Source organism: Rhipicephalus sanguineus, unplaced genomic scaffold (genome assembly GCF_013339695.2).
Source record: "Rhipicephalus sanguineus isolate Rsan-2018 unplaced genomic scaffold, BIME_Rsan_1.4 Seq66, whole genome shotgun sequence".
NCBI classification, from domain to species: domain Eukaryota; kingdom Metazoa; phylum Arthropoda; class Arachnida; order Ixodida; family Ixodidae; genus Rhipicephalus; species Rhipicephalus sanguineus.
The window spans coordinates 23,488-51,166 of record NW_023615712.1 but is presented as its reverse complement, the minus strand read 5'-3'; the positions used below and the strand labels follow the sequence as shown (position 1 = coordinate 51,166).

At 46.1% G+C, this 27,679-nt stretch overlaps 2 protein-coding genes across 2 annotated transcripts; both read left to right on the top strand.

Annotated features, from left to right (window-relative positions):
- Window positions 1–24,821, top strand: LOC119378041 (putative E3 ubiquitin-protein ligase UBR7). Its single transcript, XM_037647290.2, has 8 exons — window positions 1–218; window positions 10,136–10,269; window positions 11,458–11,521; window positions 13,499–13,594; window positions 19,409–19,462; window positions 22,453–22,552; window positions 23,645–23,767; window positions 24,472–24,821. The coding sequence occupies exons 1-8, from the start codon at window positions 51–53 to the stop codon at window positions 24,804–24,806; spliced, it is 1,074 nt and encodes a 357-aa protein (XP_037503218.1). The 5' UTR covers window positions 1–50; the 3' UTR covers window positions 24,807–24,821.
- LOC125756761 (uncharacterized) lies at window positions 16,328–18,934 on the top strand. The gene is given in 3 exon segments (XM_049411695.1): window positions 16,328–17,207; window positions 17,210–17,236; window positions 17,408–18,934. Coding segments are annotated over 3 exon segments (1,479 nt in total). The 3' UTR covers window positions 17,980–18,934.
- Window positions 24,822–27,679: the final 2,858 nt, after the last annotated feature.

Sequence of the window (27,679 nt, the reverse complement as noted above, 5' to 3'; positions counted from 1 at the left end):
CATACGTCTATTTGTTCGTTTTATGGCGGGAGCGTCTGTGGCGGGAGATCATGGCGGACGACGGAAAAACTTCGGAAAGCGCTCCTTCGACGTCGATTGACTTGCAGGACGAGAACAGTGTCACGCTACAAGACGTCCTCGACGAAGAACAGGAACTCGAAGACGACGCGGACGCCGTTTTGGGTGGCAGCGATGATAAAAACTGCACTTACGATCAGGTAAAACGAAGCGTGCGTAGGCCTAGGTCGCATCTCTGTGAATGGCCTCAACTCACGGAATGCGACGTTCAAGCTAAACTTTGTCTTCCATTCGGGTTTCTCGATTTGCCAAACTGTTGGCAGGTATGCAGCCGGCACCGCGTAATCACCCCAGACGTTTGTGTAAGCTCAAACATCTGACTGATTTAACGGTTGTGGGTTTGCACGACAGACTGGCGAAGCAGTTCTCATGAATGGCCGAATGCTGCGCTACAACCTCCTTGGCTACAACACACGTCACTTGTGTAACATCGAAGCGAAAACTGTTGCGCTACTAGTTATTGCTACTCGATAGACGACTGGTTACGCGCATAACTCGAAACGCTGGGCGTAGTTAAGTGCGTTGTTGTTAGCCGCTGCTGTTGTCGTGACGCAGCGAAATGTTGTGGAGTTTTTCCACTGGCCTTGGTCGCTCGATTAGCAGCGAAACTTCGTCGGCGACGGGAATTTCATTCGCTGTCGCTACATCTGCGCCTTTGGTACATTTAGTGTCAGGTTGAAAATATTAACGAAGGAGGCGTCGTCGTTTGTGGCCGCTTAAGTTTCGGGTATGCTAGCAAAATAGCTCCAAAAGCCTTCCGCGCGCGCCTGCGTGCATGTGTATTGTAGCTTTTGTGTATTTTGAGAATGGTTGTGTATCTGTATGTCAGATTCCGTGTCAGTGTCACATTATTATCACGCGCAGCCGTTGCTGTTCGGTTCGCGTTTCATAGGTTTTGTTACATATGAAGCGCAAACCGAAACCAGCGATATGCTTACTGCCACTGAGCGCTGGTCGTGGATGCGTTACTTGCAGTAGTGTCCGAATCTGCTTGTTGAGAGAGCAGTTTAAGGTGCATCTAAAAATGAATGTTGTCTTTTTTTTTTCTTTTTTTTTTGTCTACGCGAACCGCATCTGCTGCTTGCTTTCCTTGTGTACAGTCGCGCTCAGTACGAACTGTAACGCGGCACTCATAGTCAAAGGGGTCTCAGGTTTGCGCGGCGACAGCGGAAAACGTTAAATTGGCTCACAAAATACCAGTAATTAGAGCGGTATATGGTTCACAAGTTTTCTTACGTGGGTGCCGCTTGGTGCTACTTGTTGCAGCTCGTAGTGAGCACTACTGAACGCATCAGGATGCTTCACCAAGTGGCAACCTTTCTGCATGTCACACCACTCTGAAAAGATGGAGCAGTCGAATTGATGATAACATTTATTATGAACCTTTCCTTTGAGATTAGGTGATAGCACATGCCATCATAGAATAGGGTGTATGCACGACCGGTATCGACAGCGACATGCAGCCAAGTCTCGCTGTGCGCTCTGGGTAATCAGCCATTTTGAAGCAATAACAAGCAGGCCAAAGCAGGCAACGTTTGCGGTAGAGAGGCTGGAACTTTGTGGACTGGTCGTCAAGGTGTGGTCGCAGTCGATCTCCGGGCGTGCAGTTTGGCATCTCTGTGCAAGAATGCAACATTGTCTTGCGGCAAAATGACACATAATCAAACGAATTATACAGCGACGCTGTGCGTCAAAGACCAGGCGCACTACAGTGAGAAAGTTGCCCTGTGTGGTGTGGACCCCTTTGAGCTCCGGGAAAGCGACTGCATAAGAGACGTCAACCTGAGCAAAGTGAGGTATTGGCCTAGGTGGTTTTTCATGATTATAAAAGACACGAAACGACGTCAACCTGTGGCCGCGAATCGACGCCGCAGACACGAGCGAGTTGCTTGTTTTGAGGTCCAGCTTCCTTACCCGCCAGCAAGTAAAGGCTCAAAAAGGATTAGAAGGCCACAATTTTGTGACTAGCGGTTGGGTACGCGAGCCATCTGTTAAAGAAGCTGACGTTGCGAACGTGCCTTTCGGCGGCTGTATTGCTCGTCGTCCGTCCTCTTGGCATCATAGCCTAGATGCTTCGATGGGGCCCAGTCTGGACTGCAGTCGTCAAGCAAGTTTGAAGGATAACCTGAAACAGGTTATAAAGCATACAGTTCACCGCACGCACCATTTGTTAAAACAGACTGTGGCCATGCGAAACAGGGTACGCCAACGCTCTGCTCAAAGCAAGGCCTGCATCCGCGGTGGCCAAAATAACACATTTACAATGACAGGAACGAGCAGCGCTTTAAAATAGGTAACATAGGGGCGAGACCTGCATACCTGATAAAAAGTGTCGGCAACACACTTTGTACTTCTGCGGATTATCGGCGACACCCTTCCTGTTGAGGCGGGCAATCCACTCGCGCTGCCGACGTTGCGACAGCTGCCTCGTCTTGCCGCATTCGTGAACCCGCACCTTTGGAATCTTGAAAAAACCGAAAGTTGCTGAGGTTCTCATTGTCCTGTTTAGCCTTCTCTTTCTCAGCTTTGGTGTACGTACGGCTTTCGCAGCCTGCAACGGCGCAGTAAACCATGGCAGCTATCGACTGGCCGTACACGCTGCTTTGCTCGTCTGCTTGTCATTGCTTCAAAATGGCGGATTACCCAAAGTGCACAGCGAAACTTGCCTGCATGTCGCTATCGATGCCGGTCGTGCATACACCCTATAGGTTACTGTTATGTGTTCATAAGCAACCTTAATGTCATTAAAATGCCATAATTTTCATTCTTTGGCTGTCTGTTGTGAGCAAACGGTCGCACCATCCTACAGCTGTGTACCTGTTTTTGATTTGCTATCTCTTTGGTCTTTCATCTACGTGAGTTGCCAATATTGCGAATATTTCTTGCTTATGCTTGCTGCACGAATGTTTACTTTTCGTAACTGCCATTATTGGCCGCGAGATTAAGGTCCCTCTATTTTTCAAAGGTAGTGCAAACTCCTCCTCTCAGCGCCGTTTCCTCCTCGCCCGGCCACCATCATTGGGCGAGACTCGCAAGGCGCACACAGCCTGCATGCGGCGCGTCGAAGCGCTTGCTTGTACTTGCTTAGAAGTGCGACAATTCTGGGCGCAGATTCACACAGCTGTTCGTGCGTAAGATGTGTAGTAAAAATAGTTTGTGGTTGGTAGGTACATTAGCTATCATTTTGCGTTTTATAAGCAACAAATCGCACACTGGTGCCGGCATATATAAAAAATCTCATTGCGGCACCTTGCGCGCGAACAGCTTTCTGGACCTGGGACCTGTTTTGACAACTTGAAAACCTAGCATTTGTGCATTGTATTTGAGTTCATAAGTATAGGATGCGTCGCTCGCACCAGGCAAACAAAAGGCAGAACATATTAAACGCAGTCCTAGAAAGTCTTTGCAGCTGCCATTTTTCTTTTCGGATACCGTGGTGTTTGTTCACAAGACGCATTTCGGAAAATCAGACGCTACATCAAATTATGAACACACAACACGGCGGAGGCACCTATTTGCTAAATACCCCCAACGTGCATTCTTTTAAATTTCGAACTGGGTTGACGCGCTTCTGTTGGCCCCTCGGGTAAATATCTTTTTGGTTCCATCGTGTGCTGCTCGTGCTCATTAATTGGAGCTAGCTCTTTTATTGGAGACTGTTCCAGACTGGCCGATACAGAAATATGGAGGGAACCGCATTAGGCTTTAGCTTCTTGCAGCCATTTGTCGCAAGGATGACTGGCTCGAACTGATCGTCCGTGAAGTGTTTCTGAAGTATAAGGCATCCTCCAATGTGCCCTCCGTAATTTGCGTAACGAAATACGGCCGAAGTGCTCAAAACTACAACAAATAATAAAGCGAATCAAAGAGAAACATGCAGCAACTGTCTTATAATAATTATTATTGAACACAGAGTATCAGTAACACTGAATCAGAAACACTGAGAAATGCGGATAAATTTTAAAAAATATAAAAACCGACAACACAAAGAATAAAAACGTACACCTGCTTCAAATAAACATATAGTTCAGGGGAAAAAATTAGAGGGTTGGAAAACAAACATGCGTTTAAAATTATAGTTTGCATACGGGCAGCTTTGCAGCATATTGCTAAGTAAATTTTTTTGTACGCGCAGCAAATTATGCTGATCAATCCATGCTACTTACTTGCCATGTCTCTTTCTTTATCGTACACATCTCATCACCACCCTCTATTTATGAGCGCTAAAGGAACAGCTCCGACTTTCTCAGAGTAAGCTTTTTAACGACTTTTGGCAGATGAATTTTGTAAAATCTACGGGCCGTGCCAGGGTTGGGCGAAAAAACAGAGATCTTGCAAAGATATTTTTCTCAAACGTTGCAGTAAATTTTCGCAGAACAATTATTTTCGCTGTAAATGTAGCGTGCGAGAAAGCATGGCTGATAACGTCACGCTGCTTTTTTCTTTTTTTGTCTAACTTAGGCATCAGTATCGAGCCTTAGCTCCATCTAAGAGAGTTCGAATGGCAAATATTACGCGAAAGTGTTTAATAGTGGTCGATTTAGCTCACAAAGCCTCCCGTCGTGGCAATCGAAATTCTTTCTCCCAATAAAATGGAACCATATCGCTCGCCTTGAGGTTTTCCTTTCCACGAGGAACAAAAAAACGCTTGGTAAGTGAAGAATAAAAACAGCGCTAAACACGGGACCAGAAGAGGACACATAGCACACTGTTAAAAAAAAAGCTTCACACCCTTGGCAATGCTCTTCGAGCATTCAACAACGCAACAAGTTGGCATCTGGCTGCAGCCGATGGCATCTTGCAAACTGTAAAACGCTATAAGAAGCCCGCGCTCACCTACAGCATGCACGTGCGGTGGTGTTTCTACGCCCAATAATGGCGCCGTTTTCCAGCGCCAGAGCAAGAGGCGGAGGGGTCATCGGGGATAACTGGTCACGTGTCGAGCCTAGTCCAATAGGGGAGCACAAAAGGGCGAAGAAGAGAGGAGAGAAGCAAAGGGCGGGGAGGAAACTCTCCCTTTCCTTTTTGGACAATGGTTTGCGCTACCTTTGAAAAATACAGGGACATTACGCAAGATTGAGCGGAGTCGCCGCCTGGCGGCTACTGGCTGAAGCGCGCCTAGTGTGGATCGCTCCCTGCATCGTCTGCTAGCCACGTCGTGTTTGCATGCGCGCGTACGTCATGCACATTCTCAAAGGGTGGTTTGTTCTGTTATGTTAGCGTGATTTTAACTGCTCATACGTATACCCAACGTGGTGTACAGAAGCAAATGGGCTTGCTCGGCTGCATGCGCATTGTAATAAGGTCAGTCAGTGCGACTTTCGAGAGGGCTGTGTATTAGTGTCGTACCCTTCGTTCGCCAGAATCATTTCAGTGTTCATGCCGCTTTCTGGTTCAAGCACATCGTAAAGTGCGCTTGGCGTAGTCCCAAACATGAGGAGCATTAAATTGTGTGTGAATGCAGCGTTTTAGCGACTCGGTGGTAAACAAAAACGAGGCTCATGCACTTTCGCGTTGTTGTTAGGTGTATACCTGCGGCACTATAGTTCATGATGAGCTTTAGTTGAGCTTAAGATGTCCTTTTATTTTACGGTCGTGGTCCCGCTGCAGCGAAATATTTCTATCGAGTGAAGTCTGAGACTTCGGCATTCAAACTGTCCCTAAAAAAAAACAGACAGTGGAATGACACGGCATAAAACGGAGTTGCCGCGCACAATTTTAACTTGGGGCGAAATTTACGCAGAACCACCCGTGTGCTTAGATTTAGGTACGCCTTGAAGGACCCAGATGTTCAAAATTAATCCTGATGGCGTGCCTTACATTTATAATTATAATAATTTCACGCAAAACCTCATCCCTTTTTTTTTTTCACATTATCTTGAGTATTTGTGTGGAGTTATAAATTGATGGATGGCAGCGGACATTATTATTTTAAAAATAAGACACTTATTCCATAAAATAACAGGACCGTTGTTGCATCACTGTCGTGCACGTAATCAATCAATGAAAGCTCTGTACTAAACTCTTACCTGCGTATGCGTATTCGCGTGAACAGTGCTATTGAACTCATTGCACAGGAATATGGGCCGGTATACAAATGAACAAGAAGTAAACTCTTAAGTAGTTCAGTCGTGCTACAGCAGTGCGTAGTACACAGAACACAAGTTAAACACATACAGAGAAAACAACAAAAAAACGTCATATAGTAAGTGCAGACTGTCATCCAGGGCAAGCATCCCTTTCATCGGCAGATTGCGCTTCTCTCACTAGTGATAGGAACGTTGGATGATCTTCGTGCATGAATTCAACAATGAGGAGTGTATATATTACCAGTGAACAGCAGTGAACACATTTTATTCACCGACAATCGGCTCAAACCACTCACAACAAAGCGCCACTGTGTGCATTTGTATACGCGCCTCCGACCGCCTCTCCACACTAACGCGGCGACAGTGCTGCCACCTATAGGTCGATCTCGCTGCCAATAGGAACACTAAAAGCAAATAAGTCGGCGTGGAATGTTCAAATAGCATTCCAGAAAACTTACAGGGGTTTCTCGATTACCAAAGCGCTGCTGTGTATAATATTGACATTTTAGATGTTTACTCTGACATAAACTGTTTGCCTTTAGTGTCCCTCTAAACCACGCGACTTCATCAATGCCAAGCACATCTTTATCAACTGTTCATTTTGGAATCTTCATGGAAGGCATTCATAATCTGTGAGGGTCAATACAGAATCCAATTCTGCATTTTATTCTGCCCAATTGTTACCTCTTCGCTGGTGCGCATTTGGTAAAAAAACTTGCTTTGCAACGTCCAAACATATCTTTATGTGGGGAAGCATCTTTGTTTACCATTATTCTGCAAGGTTTTTTTCCGATCCACGTTTATATCCTTGTCATCTCGGACTAACTGTTATCAGAAAGTTGACCCCCCGCCCCCCGCCCTACATTTTTGCTCTGATTTTTTTTTTATTCTAATAAACTGTCAAAGTTATTTCACTGCTTGTTGCACTTTCACTCTGAAAATGTATGTTGTTTCAAACATAGTTTCAAAATAAGACTATGTTTAACCTTGAAACAGTATGCTTCAAAGTGAAACATACTGTGTAATGTCCTTGGCTGTTTAATGTGTCAAAGTAAATTGATATATATTGTGGCATTCCAGCAATATGAGTAATTGTCTCCACAGTATTTATGTGCACGTCATCTTAGGTCAGCGTAATGTTCTCAGTCTATTGCATAAAGAAGTAAGAGTGAGCAAATATTCGTGACTTTCAAATAACAAATTGAATATTCTACTAAAGACTTGATGGCTTGAATACTCTTCCCGTATGAAGTCTCTGAAAGTTTCTAAATTGATGTTTTTGTTTAAGCAAGGCATTCAAGCTTTATTAGCTTCCCTTAAGGGGAGATGCTACTCGAAGACACTTTTTCTTTAATATTCACCCTAGAGCAATGAAACTTGAGCTGCTTATAGAACTTTTTATGCTGATTTCAAATATATAATTAGTTTTCTTGCAAGTTGCATACTTTTAGTTCTGCAACATGACAAAGTGAAAAACTTAAGCCTTTTGCCCCCCCTGTTTTCAGACCTAAACTCCAATATTTTTTTACAATTGATAGTTCATAATGTTTCAAATAAAGTGTGGAATGCAAATAACTAATTAGGAAGTCCATACAAAATATGTACTAGACGTGAAAAATTTTAACGTGGGAAGTTCATATTTCTCCTACCCTAGTAAAAGTTTACATAACTTTTTTTTATTATATAATAAGAATATTGAAACTTAAACAAGATAATTGCATGTCTCGTACTTTGGAAAAAATTTGGGAAAAATTTCATGCAGATCTGAGCACCAGAAGTACCCGAAAAAGGAGGGGCACATTGACAAAAATGGAAAAATTTGCGTTTTGAGAAAAACGAGTTTTAAAGTCAAAATTGCATGTTCATTTATCAAAGATGTCATTGAATGCAACTAAATTTGTACACAAGAAAGAGCAATCCTCCTTGTAGTGGCCACTGCCATTAAAATGCGCCAGCACCATAGGTTTGGCCCTCACAGCTCTTTCAAGCTGACTCCTCGACAAGAGATTTTTTCTTCAGCGCACGCCGACGAGCCCTTGCTTCTCCTGTTAGGTTTTGAGACATTTTTTTCTGGCGTGTGCTGTCCCGTGATGTGCCAAGAGCAACCAGATCATGAGGCGGGAGCACGCCAAGCTCTTCCAGAACACGTTCAAAACTGGAGTGCCCTCGATTAAACCAACATGTTCAGTGCTCTCATATCAGCAATCAACGAAGACTCGTCGTCCTGTGATTTTTCTTCGTCTTCGAAGAGTCCGATCTTTTTCTGGGAGGCACTCACATATTCGAATGCCGCGGCAAACTCGTCGGACGCATCGGCGTCACTGCCACTACGCCTTGCGGCAGCAGACGCTCTTTTCGTGGTTTGAGTGTTCGGCTTTGATTTGCGCCGGCGTCCTCGAAATTTGTGCGCCGCGTGAAACTTTACAGGCCGGTGACCGCGCTTCCTACGGCTTTCTTCATCCATAACGGATAAGCACTCGAGAAAAGCGTTGTTCAGCTGCGCTGCTCAATGAGACACGGATCCTGCAAGTAGGCTTCACAGCACACACAGGCGCGCAGCAGCCAGTGGCGGCTCCCTATCCGTACCACGTGATTTAAAGCCAGTCGCGGCGCTCGAAAAAGGCAGCAAAAGCGTACGTCTCTTTATTATTTCTTGCGCTGCAGCAGCGCGGGAAATCGTCGTTATTTGAACAGTGAGGCTCGGCTCTTCGCCTCATGCGGTCGACAATGGCGAGCGGCGGCGCATTATCGGCGGCAAGGTGCTCGAAGATCACACACTTTCGGCCTTTTGACAGCCACCTTGTGCTCTTTAGACGCAATTTTAAAGCGTTTCCAGTTGAGTCTCGGCATTGATTTTTTTTTTCAGAACAGTAGAGGTACTAACCTTAACAAAACAGGTGAAAACAAAAAATCGATAATTTTTTAGAAAACTCGCGTTTTTCGACCCGCATCTCCCCTTAACTCCCTCTCATTTGGCATGTTTGTCGTCTGTCTTGCCAGCTAGCCTCAGCTTTTGTGCTCAATAAACTAAAGCACTTGTCTATCCTCGTTCGTTTCAAGTGAATTTGCTAAATCCCAATTCCTCAGTATTAGAGGTATCTGTCAGTTTTGTGAGTCTGTGTCTATAGTGGAACTCTTTGGCCTCCTGAAGATTTTGTGCTATGATTAGTGGTGGTGCCGCATTGCATGTCATCTGTGTCCAGCACCTCTGGTCTTGCATTTCGACATGTTTTGTAGCTCTCTGAAACTTTCTGTTGCCTTACAAAACTTGCCAACACACTTCTGGAACAGTGCATAAAAGGATGCAGCCATTGCCAAAATTCACTGCAAGTCCTTTAACATTACATGCCAGTCTGTCTGGTGCATATTTTTAAAGCTCACCAATGTCTTGCTTATTACACTGATCCCCATAATGTGCAGGACGTGTATGATATATAGATATAATTTTTGTAATTTGAAAATTGATTCAGCGTGGTCTCTTTCGTGGCCAGTCACCTGTATGTGTGAAGCTCTTGTGCCAAGAAGAGCAATGAGATCAGAGGGAAATGCTACACACATCTAAGTTTCTGCAAAAAGATTCACCCACATGGAGTCATTTTCTGGCAAAAAAGTGGCGAACACCGAAACGTAGCTGCCCGTTGCTGATCAAGCTGGTTTTGATATTGCCAGCCGTCTGCCGGAAGCGGTGAATGCAGGCTGGGAGTGCGCACCGATCAGGGCACTATCACGTTCGACTTCCGGCTGCCAAAATGTTGAAATCAACATGGTGGGTGTTTCCCATTTTTTATTGCGTGTGTGCAGAACAATGTTGACATGTCTCTGCGTTCTGGCACAGGCGCTCACCACCGAAAGATCGCCATGAAAGTTGGCTCCATGTTGGTCACCCTGCTTGTTTTTGGTTTTCAGTGTCATTTTCCGATTCCCATGCGAGTACACCCGAGCTATCGTCGTTGCAATGTGTTTCACAGGGCTACGTCAAGCGGCAGGCACTGTACGCATGCAACACGTGCACGGGACCGGATTCCCAGCCAGCGGGCGTGTGCCTGGCCTGCAGCTACGCGTGCCACGAGGGACACAATCTCTACGAGCTCTACACAAAGAGGTGGGCTTCCCTGTGACACTCTGTGCTGTCATTTGTGGCACTGCACTGAGCTGGGATCATTTTTCTGAGTGATCGTTATATTTACCACAGACTCACTGTTCCAAAGATAATCAATTGCAGTTCAGTTTGTTTTACATGATTACACGTTTGCTACGCTAGTTATCTAATATTGATGCAGGCATGTGATTCGGTGTATGTGTGACACATTTCTTGTTGGTACTTTTCCGTATTGTTGCCCACTCACATGCCAACTTTGTGTTCTGACCCAAAGTTGGTATGTGAAGTAGTATATTCTTTTACCTTAATTGACTTGTGACTTTAATTTATTTATTCAGAAGTCTACGTCTCTGTGTTTGGCATTATTACAGGGAAGTTAAATGATAACGAAGTACTAATGCCTAAGGAAACTGAAAGCTAACACACAGCACAAACTTCTAAATGAACAGGCAGCTATCCTCATTCAAATACAACTCTCATTGAGTAACGATGAAAGAAACATTTGTGGTGGAACGCCGACAACACTTGCATTCCACTGACTGTGCTTGCACATTGTTCAAGAAAAAAAAAAAGAATTTCTGTAATGAATGCAGCAGAACCTTGTGCAGCCAGGTCCTGTTGTGGTGCGCACTCACGTTACCATGTGACAAGTTGTCAGTACTATGCCTTATTTCATCTCAGGGTAACGCAAGTTGTTAGCTTGGAGGGGAAATGTCAGCTTATAACACCAAATACGGTAGAAGTTTGGGGGAAGGTGGAATCTTGAAGCAATGAAAAAATCCTTGGAACATGTAGAGTTGCTGGAGCCAACGTTTCGACAAGTGGACTGGTCTTCTTCAAGGCTGCAACTGTTGCAGCCTTAAAGAAGACCAATCTGCTTGTCGAAATATTGGCTGCTGTGAGACCCCGTGTTCCAAGAATTTTTCATAACTTGTAAAAACAGAAAGTTGAGCTGGTTGGCAGGGATTCATCATAAAAGAAGGCATTTGTGTTGTTTTGTTCTCCTCTGCTGTGTATGTGTTTGCACTCTGTGCCTTCTTGTATGATGAATGTCGATACATTTGCGAAGTTTGTAGCTGTTTTATGACTGGATGTGTATGGGCTGCTGAATGGATTTTTCATTTGGTTTCATTTCTTGATATGGTATTGGTTATGTATGGATTGACGATCGGATTTTTCGCTTGGTTTCAGGAACTTTCGGTGTGACTGCGGGAACGCTTCCTTTCCTGAAAGCAATCCATGCCGCTTGTGCCCGGTAGGTGTTTTAACGTGTTTGAACTGCTGCTGTAGAGTTTCCTGAAAAGGAATGTATGGTATTCTGTGGAAGCCATTAGGCTACCCAGAAAATGATGGGCACTACGAAGGTTCGTCTAGCACTTGTGCTTGTAGATTCAGACGTCCATGTGGTGTTTCTTATGTTGCACATAAATTTTCAGTTACTGATATTTTTCTATACACACAGAGGCAGTGAGTTTGTACGGAAGTGTGTAATCATAACAAATTGTAATGTGCAGTGAGTAAAAAAATATTCTTTATTTTGCACCGTTTTTCAGTTGGTATGCAACCTTGTGAAGCCGCCCAACTTGACATACATGTAAATAGTTACAATTACGCATGCAAGATCCCAAAGCTGTATCTTTATCATTCCTGTGCTGTTAATGTTCCTCATAAACATATTAAACTATTACTCTCAAAACCATCACTATGGCTTACTTTTGCTCGACTTGTGCTCAGATCACACTTTTAATGTTTTTCTATTGTCCTTTCAATAATAACCTAATTAACCACATTTTGAACAAAAAGGTTTATTGTGCTGTACAATTTTTATTATAATTGTCATATCAAAAATATATTCTGCCTCCGTGAAGCTTCTGTTTCCTAGTATCTAGCAATGTCCTCGAAGCAAGATATTGATAAGTAGTTTTTGTTCCATTGCTCCGGAAACAATGCTAACTTATTTTTACTTAACTTTGAAACTAGTTGACATATTTTAAAAGTAACTGCATATGTGATACCGGGGGGGGGGGGGGGAGCTGAACAAGACTGTACAGTTTCATTAAATTTGTTGAAGGAGCTCGTAACGAAGCTCAAGAAACTAGGGGTGTGCTAATATTCGAAATTTCGAATATTTTTCGAATAGTGTTTGCTATTCGATTCGATTCGCACTGGAATTTTACTATTCGAACTATTCAAACTTCCCAAAAACAAATACAGTCGACGTCCGATTGAAAGTGACCCTTACAGATTTTCAATATGCTTCACCTCATCACACCCCTGTATTGCGGCAAAGCTGCCTTTCAAGCTCCGTTACGGTCTAACAGCCAAGACGCAGTCAACGTCAGATTCAAAGTGACTCCTACAAATTTTTAATATGCTTCACCTCATTACACTCTCGTATTGCGGCAAAGCTGCCTTTCAATCTCCGTTACGGTCGAACTTGGCCAAGACGCAGTTAACGTCCAATTCGAAGTTGTCCCTAGATTTTCAATATGCTTCACCTCATCACACCCCCGTATTGCGGCAAAGCTGCCTTTCAAGCTCCACTACGGTCGCAAATGGATTAACTCAAGAAAACGCTGGTTCCAGCATGGAGATGAAAGATGTGGCAGAGGTGGGGGCTCAATTAGTGCTGTTTTGGGCCTGAAATTTGGGCAAGAAGTTCGAAAAATCGGACGCCGAAGCTTTTTAGCATCCGAAATTTCAGATGTTCTTATATATCGACGTCTACGAGGCAGATTTGGAACTCTGGACTTGAAGGGAGCACACCCTTGTCCGCCACATCAGTTGGGCTTCCACAGAAGTTGAAAGAGGAGGAGAGGCTGAGGAAATGGCATCTTTGCCTATCATCTGTAAAGTGTTGTCGGCAACACTTTGGTTGCACCAAATCATGTACATAAATACAATTTGGCCTCTACATTGCCTCATTCTTGTTAAGACAACTATGAAACACCACCCCGTGCCAGCGCTTCATCAATCTAGCAAAAAGAAACACTTTCATGTTGCTATCTCATAAGAACATACTAGGGATTCTCTGCAATTTTTTCTGTAATTTCACTTCGAAGTATTCGAAAAATGTTTGAGGGATATTCGAAAATTATTCGATTCGATTCGCACTGAACTTTTATTATTCGAATTCACTTTGCACCCAAAATTTTGCTATTCGCACAGCTCTACAAGAAACCCACTTCCCCTTTAATGTTCGTTAGGCCCCTAATGTGAGTCTCTCTTGCAGAGGAAAGCTGTCCGGAACGACGAGAACAAGTACAACCACAACTTTCACGGCATGTACTGCACGTGCAAGCGGCCCTACCCGGACCCCGATGACGACGTGCGTACCTTGTGGCTTCATTGTTCAGTGTGTGGTCACGTTTTGCCGTCTCTGCTTTCTGACGTGTTGTGAGATTGTTGCACAGTGCATGCGTTGCGATATTTGCCATATTTAAATGCGTGCGCATTTTTTAACAAAGGCCATTTTGGCATTACTGAAACTGCTGAGTTGCCTTCGCCTATTTCACTGTATAGTAAACAAACTAGGCCTGTGCGAATATTCCGAGTGCCTGAAATATTCAAATGAATATTAAAGTACTCTAGGCATGGGTGAATATTCGAGCAAATACTACAGTATTTGAATTGGCTTCGACACAAATTCAAGTTATTGTAAATCTTGAAGTATTTGAAATTAACAAATAGACATATATTTGACTGCGTGTAACCCCTTTGGAAAGGTGGTTTCACTGCAGAGAGGGAGTGCTATGCTGTGAAATCACCTATCCAGGTGAAATCTGCACTGCTGCAAAGCCACACTTGAAGGTTAAATGTATATCCTGCACCTCAATTATTTTTTTATGTTTAACAGTGTGTTATACAAGCTTATATGGGCTAAGTATAGCAAATTCTAAACATAACCTATTTTACCGCTTATAACTTGCACCTTACTGCTATTCAAATTTGCTTCCACTTTGCTTTGAACCAAAAAAAAGTGGCATTCGCACAAGTCTTATTTTAATTCTTCAAAGTATTGTGCAAGTAAGTTGGGTAACAACAAAAATGCTCAATTTTCCTTATAATATGTGACATATAATATTTGAACTATTCGATTACAAATCATTTGACCAAATTGCTACAGTAGAACCCCGCTGATACGTTTTTGAAGGGACCGTAGGAAATAAACGTAAGAGACGGGAAACGTAAGAGCCAAAAAACAGGAAAAACGGCAAAATATTTAGTGGTACAGAATTTTATTTCAATTCTTACGAGCAGCACGAAAATTGGCGCGCTCAGCCGCGATCTAGTCGATGGATAGAAACGCGGAGCTTAGGACGGCCTCATCCACAGAAATGTAATCAACGTATGTGATTTTTTTAACACCAACAGCTGTAGGCATGAAAGAACTAAGCACACGCAATCACGACCGGCGCGGCAAGTCCGACCGCGAACCGCACGCACGACCATGCGAGCTCCAACCAGCTCGAACTCCTCCCGTTCTCCGACAAATAACGATGATGATGAGTCTACGCCAACGCGATGGCAGAAGTGAATGCCAATCTCGAAGGCCTTGCTTTCGCAAGCAATTACGTCATACACGCCATGTTTGTGCAATGCAAATCTCAGAGGCTATGCTTTTGTCAATAGTAAATGCCAATCTCGAAGGCCTTGCTTTCACGAGCAGTTACGTCATAGATGCCATCTTTGCAATTTGAATCTCGAAGGCCATGCTTTTGTTTGCATCAATTGAAAGATTCTGTTGCTTGCGCCTCTCATGCGGCTAATATTACGGTCAAACGAGGCCAAGGTGCGTGAAAATGCGCCATGGCCGCTCTCTTTGGTAGTCACTCGGTCGGCTCCGGGCGCACTTCGCGACGTATCATACGGGAACGGTCCGACAGTTACGACGTAACAGCGGGGTTCCCAATACATTGTATCCTATGGGAGCTATGCCGGGACCGGCGGAAAACGACGTAACAGCCGGGAAAACGCAGCAGTGAGGAACGTAACAGCGGGGTTCTACTGTATTCGCTTTGAATTTACTGTGACATAAATTTATAACTTCCAAAATTTTGAAGTTTTCAAAATAGACATATTTTATTATGTGTAACCTGCCTGAAAAGGTGGTTTCGCTGCAGTGAGGGGCCGATATGCTGTGAAATCACCTATTCAGTGGAGATTTGCACTGCCACGAAGCCACACTTCAACAGGACTTGTTGCTGAGCTAGTTGGTTCACAGGGTGTCTGGCAACCGGGAAAACCGGGAAAACCTGGAAATGTCAGGGAATTTTTAGCCACCGGGAAAAGTCAGGGAATTGTCAGGGAATTCATCAATCAAGCGAGACAAGTCAGGGAAAACTATCTTGAAGCCTGCCCACACTACTAATGACTCGCACAGCCGATCGCTTTGGGCGAAACGCTAGTCAGGGGAATGAAATTTCCATAGAAGGACGATAGGAGGTGTCTAAATTCCATGCTCACTCTGCTTTTTTTTTTATATGTAGGGAATCTTGAAGGCGATGCATTTTGGTAGCCAATCTTGGAGGCAATGCATTTTGGTAGCCAATATTGAAGGCAATGCTTTCTTATGACGTCAAGAGCCAGAATTACATAATCGAAGTGGAACACGGCATGTTTTCGGTGTCACCTATTTTTGCGCCATCGTTTGCACGCACTGACCTCTGCTAAAATTAGTTTGTGCGTTCTGGCTGCAGAGGCAGGGTAACGTAGCATATCGAGCCGAGCCACGACAAGCCGCACGCAATAAATCCAACATGGCGACGTCCCTTTGTTGTACAGTGCGGCTAGGTTCTACTACGACTGAAAATGTGTGAATTGTGAGCTTTGTGTTTTCGCGGACGTTTTCCCGGAGTTCCTGCGTAGCGTGAATTGTGGTGTGTGACGTTGTCCGCGACTAAGTGCTTCTGTGATTTGAAGTGAACATATCCGTATATTTCTGGGAAGACATATTCCGGAGAGAAGAAATCCGTCGGACCTGCAGCATTTCAGACGCGAGTATCAGTGTCGCGCGCTGCAAAATATTTTTTCATCGAAGATGTCAGGAGGCAAGAAGTAGATGTCAGGAGGCAAGAAGTGTTCCTTTAATGCGGACTGGGCGAACCCAAGTGTCTCCGACTATGCAAGTTTGATTAGGCCTTTGGAAAATGATCCGCACAAAGCCATGTGTACAGTTTGCCAAAAAACGTTTTTGCTGAGCAACATGGGTCACAGAGCTGTTTCAAGTCATGCCTCTAGCAAGAAGCACATTGCTGCATTGAATTTTCTCAAAAGTGCTTCCCAGCCAAAGCTATTGTCATTTTTTAAGAGCCCGACGGACGCCTCGCCTAGCAGTAGCGCTGGATCTGCGCCTGCTGCTACCGAAGTTGCAGTGACTACAGCTCCTGTGCAAGTGTCAGTGGGTGGTTTTTTGTTTAAGAACAACGTGACTAAAGCAGAAATAATTTGGTGTCTCAATACCATAATGACACATGGATCCTTTCGTTCCGCGGCAGCGTCTGCGGCACTTTTTCCACTGATGTTTCCCACTTCTGAGGTGGCTGCAAAAGTTCAGCTGGGTAAAGACAAGGTAGGCTACACCATTTGCCATGGCATTGCGCCGTACTTTCGGAATATGTTGCTGTCGAGTCTCGTCAATGTGCCTTACCTGGTAGTCTGTTTCGACAAGGCGCTGAACGAGGTCACCCAGAAACAGCGAATGGATGTTCTCATAAGATACTGGGATGCTGCTGACGACAGCGTGAAGTCTCGCTATCCGACGTCTTGTTTCATGGGTCACACGTGCGCCGAAGACTTGGCGTCAGCGTTTCGTCAAGCGGTGCAGGAAATCAAAGGATCCAAAATCCTGCAAGTGTCCATGGCCGGGCCAAATGTCAATTTTAAGTTTTTGCGGTCTCTGAAGGAAGAGCTTCGCGAGTCAAATGAGAGCCATATCCTCGAAGGATATGTGGCCTCCATGTAATCAATGGTGCTTATAACTTAGAAGACACTGAGATCGGGCTAGTTGGTACTGATGTTTGGTGGTACTGATGTTTGGTGGTACTGATATGTTTGGTGTGCCGCCCATTAAAACCTTAGTTGAAAGTAGCGCTTGTCCTGTGTGCTTCGTTTGTGTAACGTGTCTTTCGCGCTTATAGAGAATATGGTGCTTATAAAGCTGGCCACGTTGCATCTGGCTGGGATTTGGTATCATTTCTTCGAAGCGCCTACAACCTGTTCAAATGCGTTCCTGCACGTCGCGCTGACTTCGTCAGCCTCACGGGGTGCTGGAAATTCCCCATGAAGTTCTGTGCAGTGAGGTGGCTGGAAAACAGTACCGTAATCTGTAGGGCACTGGAGATTCTACCACACCTCATTGTATTTGTGCAGCAGTGTAAAGAAAAAGCAGACAAGAGGCCAACATGCTCAAGCTACAAAGTGGTTGAAGAAGCTGTGTCTGATCAGGTCTTGTCAGCAAAGCTAGCTTTTGCTCTCTCTATTACTAAGGAATTGGAACCCTTTCTGCGGGAATTTCAGACGGATAAACCGATGGTTCCATTCCTGTCAGCAGCACTAGAGAGCATTCTGCGTTCACTGCTGTCGAGAATTGTAAAAGAGGACGTTCTCGATGCTGCCGACACGGTCGCCAAGTTGATGAAGATAGACATAAGCATACCAGAAAATGCAGTAAATGTAGCCGCATTCGACGTTGGATTTTCGGCAAAAAACTAGCTCCGCAAGAACAAGAAGTTGTCACAGCTTGCAATAATGAATTTTAAAAAAGGCTGCATATCATTTGTCAAGGCTTGTGCACAGAAAGTGGTGGAGAGATCGCCACTTAAGTACAAGTTGGCCGTGGGTGCAGGCTGTTTGGACCCTGTCTGTGCATTGTCTTTGGAGGCTGGTCCCAGGCGGCTTATGCTGGCACTTGAAGTACTTTCCGATCATCACTGGATGACCGGCTTGCAAGCAGAGCGAGTCCATCGCTCCTACGTGAAGGTGTGCTCAGAAAGCAGTACACAGGCACAGCTGGCAAATTTTGACAGGAAGCAACAGAGGCTGGATACTCTGTGGACAAACATATGTTCCCAGGATCACAAGGAGCTGCAGTTTTTTGTGAAACTTCTCTTGTGCTTGTCTCACGGCAATGCTGCGGTAGAGAGAGGCTTTTCTGTCAACAAGGAATGCCTTGTTGAAAATTTGAAAGAAGATTCTCTTGTGGCACAGAGAGTAGTGCATGATGCGGTCTTGGCAGCAGGTGGCATCGCTCAAGTAGACATTACCGACAGGATGGTGGAGACAGTTCGCAGTGCCTACAGCGTCTACCGGGAGCAGCTGCAAAGAAAGGAGAGAGAGCGAGATGAAACAACTGAATTGGAGAAGAAGAAAAAGAGAGCAGCAGCTCTGATTAAAGAGCTACAAGAAAAAAAGCAAAGGCTGCTTATTGAAGCGCAACTTGAAGCTTCTATTCTTCAAGACGAGATAAACTCTCTCAAACCCTAATTGAAGTGCATTTCGAGAATGAGGGCAGTTGCAATAAATGTTTCACTCTACAATGAAATGTGTTTTCTCTACCCTTTTAATATGCCTCACGGACCATTTCCACAAAATGGTGTCTGTTGTATAGGTCAGGCAATTTTAGCTAAAATGGTCAGGGAAAACCTGGAAAAGTCAGGGAAATTGAATTCTGCAAGACACCCTGGTTCATTACTTGAGGAAAAACTGGTACGGCGCTAGGAAAAGGAGGACGAAGCGAAGACACGAACTGGCGCCCATGTCTTGTCAGTTCATGTCTTCACTTTGTCGTCTTCTTAATGCCATACCAGTTCTTCCACACTTCAAGCTTAAGTGTGCATGTTATATTACTTATTTAATGTTTCCCCCTAATTAATGTTTCTTATTAAGTTTAACAGTGTGTTATACAGGCTTATATGAGCCAAGTATAGGAAATTTTGAAGCTGAACATATTGTACCCCTTATAACTTGCATCCTACTGCTATTCAAAATCACTTTGAAATAATTTGATACTAATTACCATTCGCTATGACATTGCTGCGAATCAAAAATGTGATATTTGCACAAGCCTTATTGTAATGTGATTTCTCCAGAGTAATGTGATGTGCTTTCAACTTATCTTTTTTTTTCTTCGTTTTTGTCTCAGGTGGAAGATGAAATGCTACAATGCATCATGTGTGAGGACTGGTATCACGGACGGGTATGTGTTGTTCTTTCGTTTTCGTAACCATTCTTGATTTAACCCTTTTTTTTTTTTCGTGCACTGCAGATTAGTAGTGATCACGTGTGGTCGCTACATCATCACTACAAGCAGCACTACATTGTTTGCTGTGCACAGCTTTAAGATGGCACTTACTGAAGTGTGAATAGGAAGATGATGTGGCCATGAATTGTTAAGCAGTAAGAGCACCAGTACAGCTAGTCGACACCAGTATTTATTGGAGCGTTAAGATTAGGAGACAAATACAGGAAGGTCGGGTTTGCCTGTCCCAACATACACAACTGCCTGCATTCTACGATGTCATTTCCTGCCAGACTTGAGGGCTTGAAGCTGTTACACGAGAAGGTGTAACACGCTCCAGGCATGTTACACCATCTTGTCAGCGCACCATTAGATCACTTTTAATTGGTTTCTCAGAAAAGTAATCGAATTACAGCAAGCAGTACCGAGTTATTAAAGCAGTCACCAAGCTGCGGAACTACCGGAAATGTAATTAACTACAGGTACTCATTATGTGTAGTTTGTTGCACGCAAGTCTGCACAATTGCTGCGCTTACCTATACGACGGAAGTTCAGGGGAAGAAGTTACCTGAAAAAGTAATCGCATTACAGCGAACAATACTGGGTAATCAGTGTAGTTGATAAACTGCAAGACTACCAGAAATGTAATTGGTTACAAGTGCTGCAGTAGATGTGATGAATAGAAGTCTCTAAAACGGAATTGCTCTAAAATGGAAGTCTCTAAAACGACTGCCTCTGATGTGATTGGTTCCGTACCTGAATTCTGCACCTCTGTTCGTATCTCATTAAACCAGGGGTGAGACAGCTGCGCATATTGCGCATTTTTGATACGATTCCGTTTTCCTGCGCCAAGCTGCTCCAAAAGCATAAAAATTGCAAAAATTGCGCCGAACTGCGCCGAAACGGCCCCACAATCAAGAATTTTCAAGCCCGCGTCACTTTCAGCGTGGGAAAACGTAACTTTAGAAGCGGCGCCAGGGATACGTTCGCAGAACACGTTAATGCGCCCAAGCGTGTCCTTCTACGCGCCTTTGTAATAGAGGCTTCCATAGTGCTGTGATAATCGCCTCTGAGCGGATGTAAATATGTTTAATGTCCGAGCGGTAACGACGTAGTGTCCGAGGGGTAAGGTTTCTCGGCGCTCGCGACGCATTTTTGAAGGCGGTCCCTCACGAGGTGGCAGCGAACGGTGGCGCAGCGCGCTTTTGTTATCACCTATTAAAAGCGTGCGGTACACTTGACGCTACGCCACCCGCGCAGCCGAGCAGATAGCTGAAGGCGCTTTATTTTAGGCACTTTTCGAATAGCATACGCTAAGTTAGCGTTAGCGTTTGCGGCCCACTATTTCCGTCACTTAACGGGAGCCCGAAAGCGGTTAGCGTACGACGCATGCACAGTTTTGTGAAAAGCCAATGCAAAGCTTTGCGTACGCTATTCGAAAGCTTCCTGAGGGTTCGCCCTTCAGGGAGGGCAAATATTAATCGCAGCGCCCCTCCTTCCGATTAAGTCAAAGTATGGGCGGTATCGACTTTGCCCCCCCCCCCTTCGTGCGCACGCCTATTGGGGTGGTCATACTGGCGCGTTCGTCGGTGACCATACTGCTTTTGTTCTTTCCTGATGTTACGCGCGAAGGCATCGCCGCAATCGCGTGCTAGTCGGAATCATTCATTGACCGTTCAAAGACGTACTGCTATGTGACTATACAATTCTTGTGCAATCAGTTTTTATTGCGATAGCAATTATATGGACAGTCTCGAGGGGTTCTTGCCGTCGCCGTCATGTCCTTCCGGTATGAAGTCCAAATTGATAAGATCCCCCCCGCGAATTGTATGTTATACAGCGGGTAAAAGCACGCGAGCAGAGGCGACGTACGCGGCCGAAGCAAACGAGCAGCCCTAAAGCCCCTCCATCGCGTCTACTGCAGCCGGCGGAAAACGCATGGAGGGCTCGCTTTAAGCCGGCCCATTGCTGTCGCTCGGAGGCTGCATGCGATAACATCACCACGCTCGGAAGGCCTGCCGTCGAAGCAGACAGGAAACGCCCCGCCCGTTTTTAACAAGCCTTAAAAGACACGAAGACGCGAGGTGGGGGGGGGGGGGTGGAGTGGGAGTGTCGCGCAAGGAGCAACTTTGAACTTTGCACGGTCGCGATCACTGGCGCGTGCCATCTCGAAAGCCATCACAGCGGGATTTTTTTTTATTATTTGAGAAGTGTGATGTTTTCTTTTCTTATTTTCAAATGTAAAGTGAACCTACTTGAAAAAACTTTTTTTTTTATCTATTTCATATGTTGTTACCAGGGTTATATAAATTGCGTGGTTTGTAAAAAGGTAGTGTAGTTCATACCTGGCAATAATCTGTTAAAAAGAGCTTTCTCCAAAGGCTCTTTGAATGTTATGTGTATTCTAAGCCGATTAAAATATGTGCTTGTTCCTCCAAGTTACTACAAATTTGTTTTTTCAAGCTCCAAAAACGACATAATAAATGCCGCTAACTGCTCCCAAACAAGGTTCTCCTGCTCCTAAATTGAAATTTTGCTGCTCCCAAAACTGCTCCCAAATCGATTTCAGCCGTCTCACCCCTGTTAAACGGAACACGTTTTCCTGGTCCCTTCAGGTTCCGTTTAATGACAGCCTGCTGTAATTAATTACATTTAGTTTGTTACATACAAACCTGCGTAGGTGTCATAATCATCTCTGAGATGCAAGTTGAGCGGAAGTTGGAGGCTTGAAATGATGAAAAATGATTGAACACGGAATGTTGCTGAAGCCAACATTCCGACAAGTCCACTTGTCATAGTTACTTGTATAATCATGGCATGTAATAACTACACTGAGAAAAACTTGTCAGAAATGTTGGCAAGTGGAATACGATTGGCAGATTACAATTAATGGCGGCCCACTCTTGCGTTACATCTGTCCTGTCTCTTGCTTTTCCCTTTCCCACCAGCATATTGGCGGAGCCATGCCAGCAAACCGAGATTACTACGAGGTCGTGTGCACTGGCTGCATGAGCAGGCATCCGTTCCTGTGGCAGTACTTCGCGCACGGTGAGTCTTTTTTTTTTTCTTGCTTGATTAACTGGCCTGCGGTGTGTGAAGTCAGTTTCGTAACTTTTTCGGACTTCTTAGGGACTGCAAAATTGTATGAAAGAAACGTGTTATCTGAGCCATAGGGTTTCCTACAATTACCTAGAGAGAACTCTGGCACTGCGATCTTTCAGCCACCATGGGAATGATGGGTAGTACATGGACTTGCCTAATCTTCGTGCTTACGGCTTCAAACATACTTGTGGCTTTGTTTATTGCTGTGTTCTGGCATTCGTTTCGGATAAAGAATAGACCGTTGTGAACTTCGGGACCAGATTTGAATTGGTGAGTCTATAAAGGTTAAAGTGGTGAAGTGGAACTGCCGACTTTTGCTGAACTTTGTTTCGCGACAAAGCGGATGCAGGCGATGTGGAGCCAAACGGAGCCGAAAGAAGCAAGTTTAGATAAATCTGTGTACTAGGCATCATTCCCATGCTTACCGAAGAGCCATGCGTTGCAGCTCCCATAGACACTAGTGCCAGAGTTCCCTCTAGTAAGTATTGTAGGAAACTCTATGGTCTGAGCGAGAAAAACAAATGGTTGCCTTTCTACAGCCCTAACTAGTACAGATCATTGCAGCCACATTCAAAATAGTATAACTCTCATCGTCTCCTAGTATGCCAGTGCTTGCGGAACAAAATTAGACATCAGAACGTTAAGTGTAAGAACCAGTGCGCACAGTTGCACACTATGAATCCTGCCCCTGAAGGTGAATGAAGCTGATATCATTCATTATTGTGATGCAGCACTGCCTTATTGCTTCAGAGAGGTCCTTAGTCCCTTCGTTTTCTGCGAAATCTGACACAGGTATTGCTGGAAAACACAACTATCAGAGCCGCAGAATACCAAACACAACAAACTGGCTCCTCTGCTTACGTTCAGTGGTTAAAAGTACCCTGGATACCACTTCTTTGTTTTTGTTACTTCTAAAACTCTCTGAAATTGAAGACTTCTGCAGTCCCAGTTACTTTGGATTAGCAAGTTTTTACCACAGTTGTGATCGCAATAAAAATTGGTCATTGACTGGATGAAACGCTTGGCTGCCCTTTGCAGAAATGGCGCTCTTGGAGGAGAAAGAGGACGTCAGCATCTGTGAGGAGGATGCGGAGAAGAAGCACTCGGAAGGAAGTTCCTCCGCTTCAACAACAACGGCGGAGAACGGAGTCAAAGTAGAAGGTGCGTTCACGAAGCACGTGACCCTGTCGGGCCGTTCGTGAATGCTAATTTGCAGGTACGCCAAACGATTGGCAGTAAGGAGTTCTAAGCCTACAGTCAGACTGGCGGGTTTAGTAGCACTTACGGCTCATTCACGTCTGTGACTACCACCGGTCATGCGACCATTTACGACTGGCAACCAGAAAGACTCTACGTGACTGATGTTTAGCAGCTGTGTCTGACCTTATACCCATCGCCACGCACAATTCACGTGTGCTCGCAGTGTCATTGCCCCGTAAAATAAGCTGATGTTCTGTTCTGGCGCATTTGATTGTTCAGAGGTTTGTGACTGCAGTCGCGCGGCTGAAAAATCGAGCAGCGAATGACTGAGCCAAAGCAGTCGCTTTGCGACCAAAGCGGCCATTTTTGACTAACTTGGTCGTACGACCGGTGCCAGTTGCAGGTTTGAACGAACCTTTAGAGTAGTTGTAACATTAAGCTGTTGAAAGACATCATGATGGGTCAGAGAACAAATGGGGGAACCCAGTATTCTAGTTGACATTAAGATATGGACCTGGGCTAACAACCCAGATGGGAAGAGAAGCCGAGGATGGCAGCAAATTAGACGCAGTGCCAAGGCTGAGGGGGATAAAATTATTAAGCGCATGCCCTTCTATTAGGAAACTTAACTTTTCTGTTGGGTTTGCCAAATTTCTCAACCGCAGGAAGCACAGAAAACGGTGTGGCCGTATCCCACGAGAACGGCACTGATGTTGCGGCAAGCGCGGCAGTCAAGGAGGAGCATCCGAACCAGCCGAGTGCAGGCACGAGTGGCTCTCACAACGAGGTCAAGGTTGAAAAGCCGGCTGGAGAGGGCGGCCTGCTGTCTTCAACGTCGGTGTGCATCCTTAAAAATCTGAGGAGCACCGGTGACGACACGCAGGAGAAGCCTCACGACGAGTGCGCCTACTGGCCACGAGGATGGAGGACGCGTCTTTGCCACTGCATTCAGTGCCTGGTTAGTGCAGTAATATCAAAGCGTCAGTTTGTCGGTCATTAATTTTCCACTGAGTGCAGCACCACAGGTGGCGACGTAGTAGGCCTGTGCAAATATTCCTTCAAATAAATATTGCGCTATTCAAATTGTCTTCGACACAAATATTTCAGATTTCCAAAATCTTATGGTATTCGAAATGTACAAATACAGTCGAACCCACTTATAACGATCTATCGGTTATAACGACCATATTTGGGTGCACTTACGATTTTCTAATGCTAACCATTGAAGCTACGTCCACATATAGTGAACGTTTTTCAAAGCCTCCTACTTTTACAACGAACACTTCAGACACGGTCGCGGTAAAACTATGGCACATACTCAGCGAAAAAAAGTTAAAACAGGCCTTCTAAAGCGTGAGAAGGGTGCACGCTTGCGCGTGCCCCGCTCCAGTTTACTCGTGACTAAAATATTCCTGATCGGCGAGCACCGCACGCAGATTTCGGACGCTACGAGCGAGGTCGCTCACTTTCCAGCCTTTTTCTTCAGTGGCGGAATGGCAGTGAGGAAAAAAAGGGGGGCAGCATTAAGCCTTGCGGTCAGTTTTCGCACGGTGACCTTTGCTGACGCCGTTCTCTGTAGCTACGACCGCCTACGATGAACCAAACAATGCCTTGGAACGCAAGAAGGCATAAATGCAAGAAGCGATAACCGCAATAACTTTCCATCGCAAAAAGGTTCACTGTGTCCCTAAACTCGTCCACGCCACAATGTGCCGCAAAAGGTCGTCCGTCTTTTCGGTAACTGCAGAGACCGGTCGACCGGTGATAACAACTTGCGCGATTGCGGCGATGCCTTCGCACATAAGCATCAGAAAAGAGCGAAGTCGAGGTGGTGGCCGTCGATGAACGTGCAGTTATGACTTATAGCCGACAACCTTATATCACAGTCATCTGTAGATATCTGCTCGGCTGCGCGTGTGGCGTACGCCGTACACTGTGCGGATTGACGGCGGTACGTGCGCGTCATGCTCGTTTGCAAGTTTGCCGCCGCCGCGTCGTGCGAGACCGCTTTAAAGTGTGCGTGGCTTTGTAGAAACGAAAGTAGCTCGCTGTTGTTGCGCGGTGCGGGCACCGAAAAACGTCGGTGCACTGACAGCGAGCGTATACTGCGTGTTTGACTAGGTGACAATTCAAGTGTGCCGCGCATCGTCGTGCAGGGCCGCGAGAGCATCGCGGAGACGTAGCGTGTGCGTTGCTTGGAAAATGCTTGTTTTCGCCGCGTTGAACAAACAGGCTACTCGCCGCACCTGTGCGCAGTCTGGAGTGAAGCTGGTACGAAGAACGTACAAACACGCGCATATGGCATACAGCAAGCGGCCCGGCAGTGACTCCGCGAGCCAAGTAGGCGACGCGCTGCACGCAACTAGCCAGGGATGATCGGCTCCACAGTGGCAGTACTGCGCTTCAGTGAAACAGTGTCAGTTCATTGCAAAGGTGGGTAATTAGCTCGTTAGCACGTAGCGGGCGTTGCTTCACGACAGCGAAAAGGCTTAGCTTGTCGCCGGAGGGGTTGTTATAACACTTTAATAGAAGTGCACAGAAAAAAAAACGGCTTGGTCGCTGAGTGCACGTTTTTAAAAGCGAGTCCATATACAACGAACTACTGATATAGCGACCACTTTTCGCGACACTTTCGAATTCGTTATAAGCGGGTTCGACTGTAGACGTTGTGGAGATAGGTTTGCAAGACGCTTACCCTACGAGGCAACCGTGAAGGGACGCGACGTTCTCCACTGCCGCAGCGAACAAAGACGCTACGGCCGGGTTCGTCGACTCCGGCACGGCGCAGAAAAGGCACTCGAGGCAGGATGTCAACAAACAACACGGGTTTATTAACCCAAGATGCAGCACAGTACGACAGTCACGGGCTTGCAGGCCGTAAAGAGAACTCCGCAAGACCGATCGAGTACGCTTGCCAGCGGCGCTACGACTATCACACAAAGGGCAGCAGTCGAGCACACGAACGAGAAGCTGCCTGCTAGAGCAGTGCGTCAACATCTCGTGCTAGCCTGGGAGCATCTCGCGCGGGCAAGCCCGCGCTAGACAGAAGCGAGCTCAAGGGGGAAGGGGGTTGTCACTGGCGGCCAATGAGGAGAGGCGTTGCACAGTGACGTAAGCTAGCTTGGTGGCGTGAGCATGTGAGCATGTCGAGGCATGCCCGGACGCGTGCCCACGCACCGGGACGCCGAAGCATGGCTCGGACCAAACAAAGAGGCCTGGCGCTGCCGTAGTGATCGCCGTACTGCCGATTAACGGCGGTCCCCGGCGCTCGTGCCGCGTGGGGCCAACACATGCGCTAGCTGGGGAACGAGGCGCCAAAGGGGAGGGCGCGCTCGATTCCCACATTCCCCCCTCCTAAAGACCGAGGCCAGCCTGTGGAGGAGGCTGTCCGAGGCCAAGTGGCAAGGTCGGCTCAGCCGCAAGGGGGCTGGCCAACGGGGCAAAGTCCAACAGGGGGGGTGTCGTCTTCCCGAAGGTACAAGTCCATAGGTCAGCCATGGTCACACGAAATGTCCCACCACAAGTTCCACCACAAGTTCCACCACCGGGGAGAGGCCACCGCCGGGAAGAAGGTCCACAGCCCAGGAGGAACGGGGGGCAAGGCTGCACAAGGGCAGGCAGCCAGCCCGCTTGAAGTTCGGCGGACTGTAGAGGTTGGCAGCCGGGAACATACGAGGCGTGGCTGCCAGTTGCATGCAGCAGCCAACCGCCGAAAGTCGCTGGGGCGGGGGGCCACACAGTAACAGCAGGCAGCCAGGAAACGGGAACCGGAGCGACCACGCTCGGGACTGGGCCAAAGCTTCGGTGGGCGGACTAGCCGCCGAGGGCAGCTGCCGAAGCTGCCAGGTGGGTCAGGCAGGGTGGTGGTGTCTG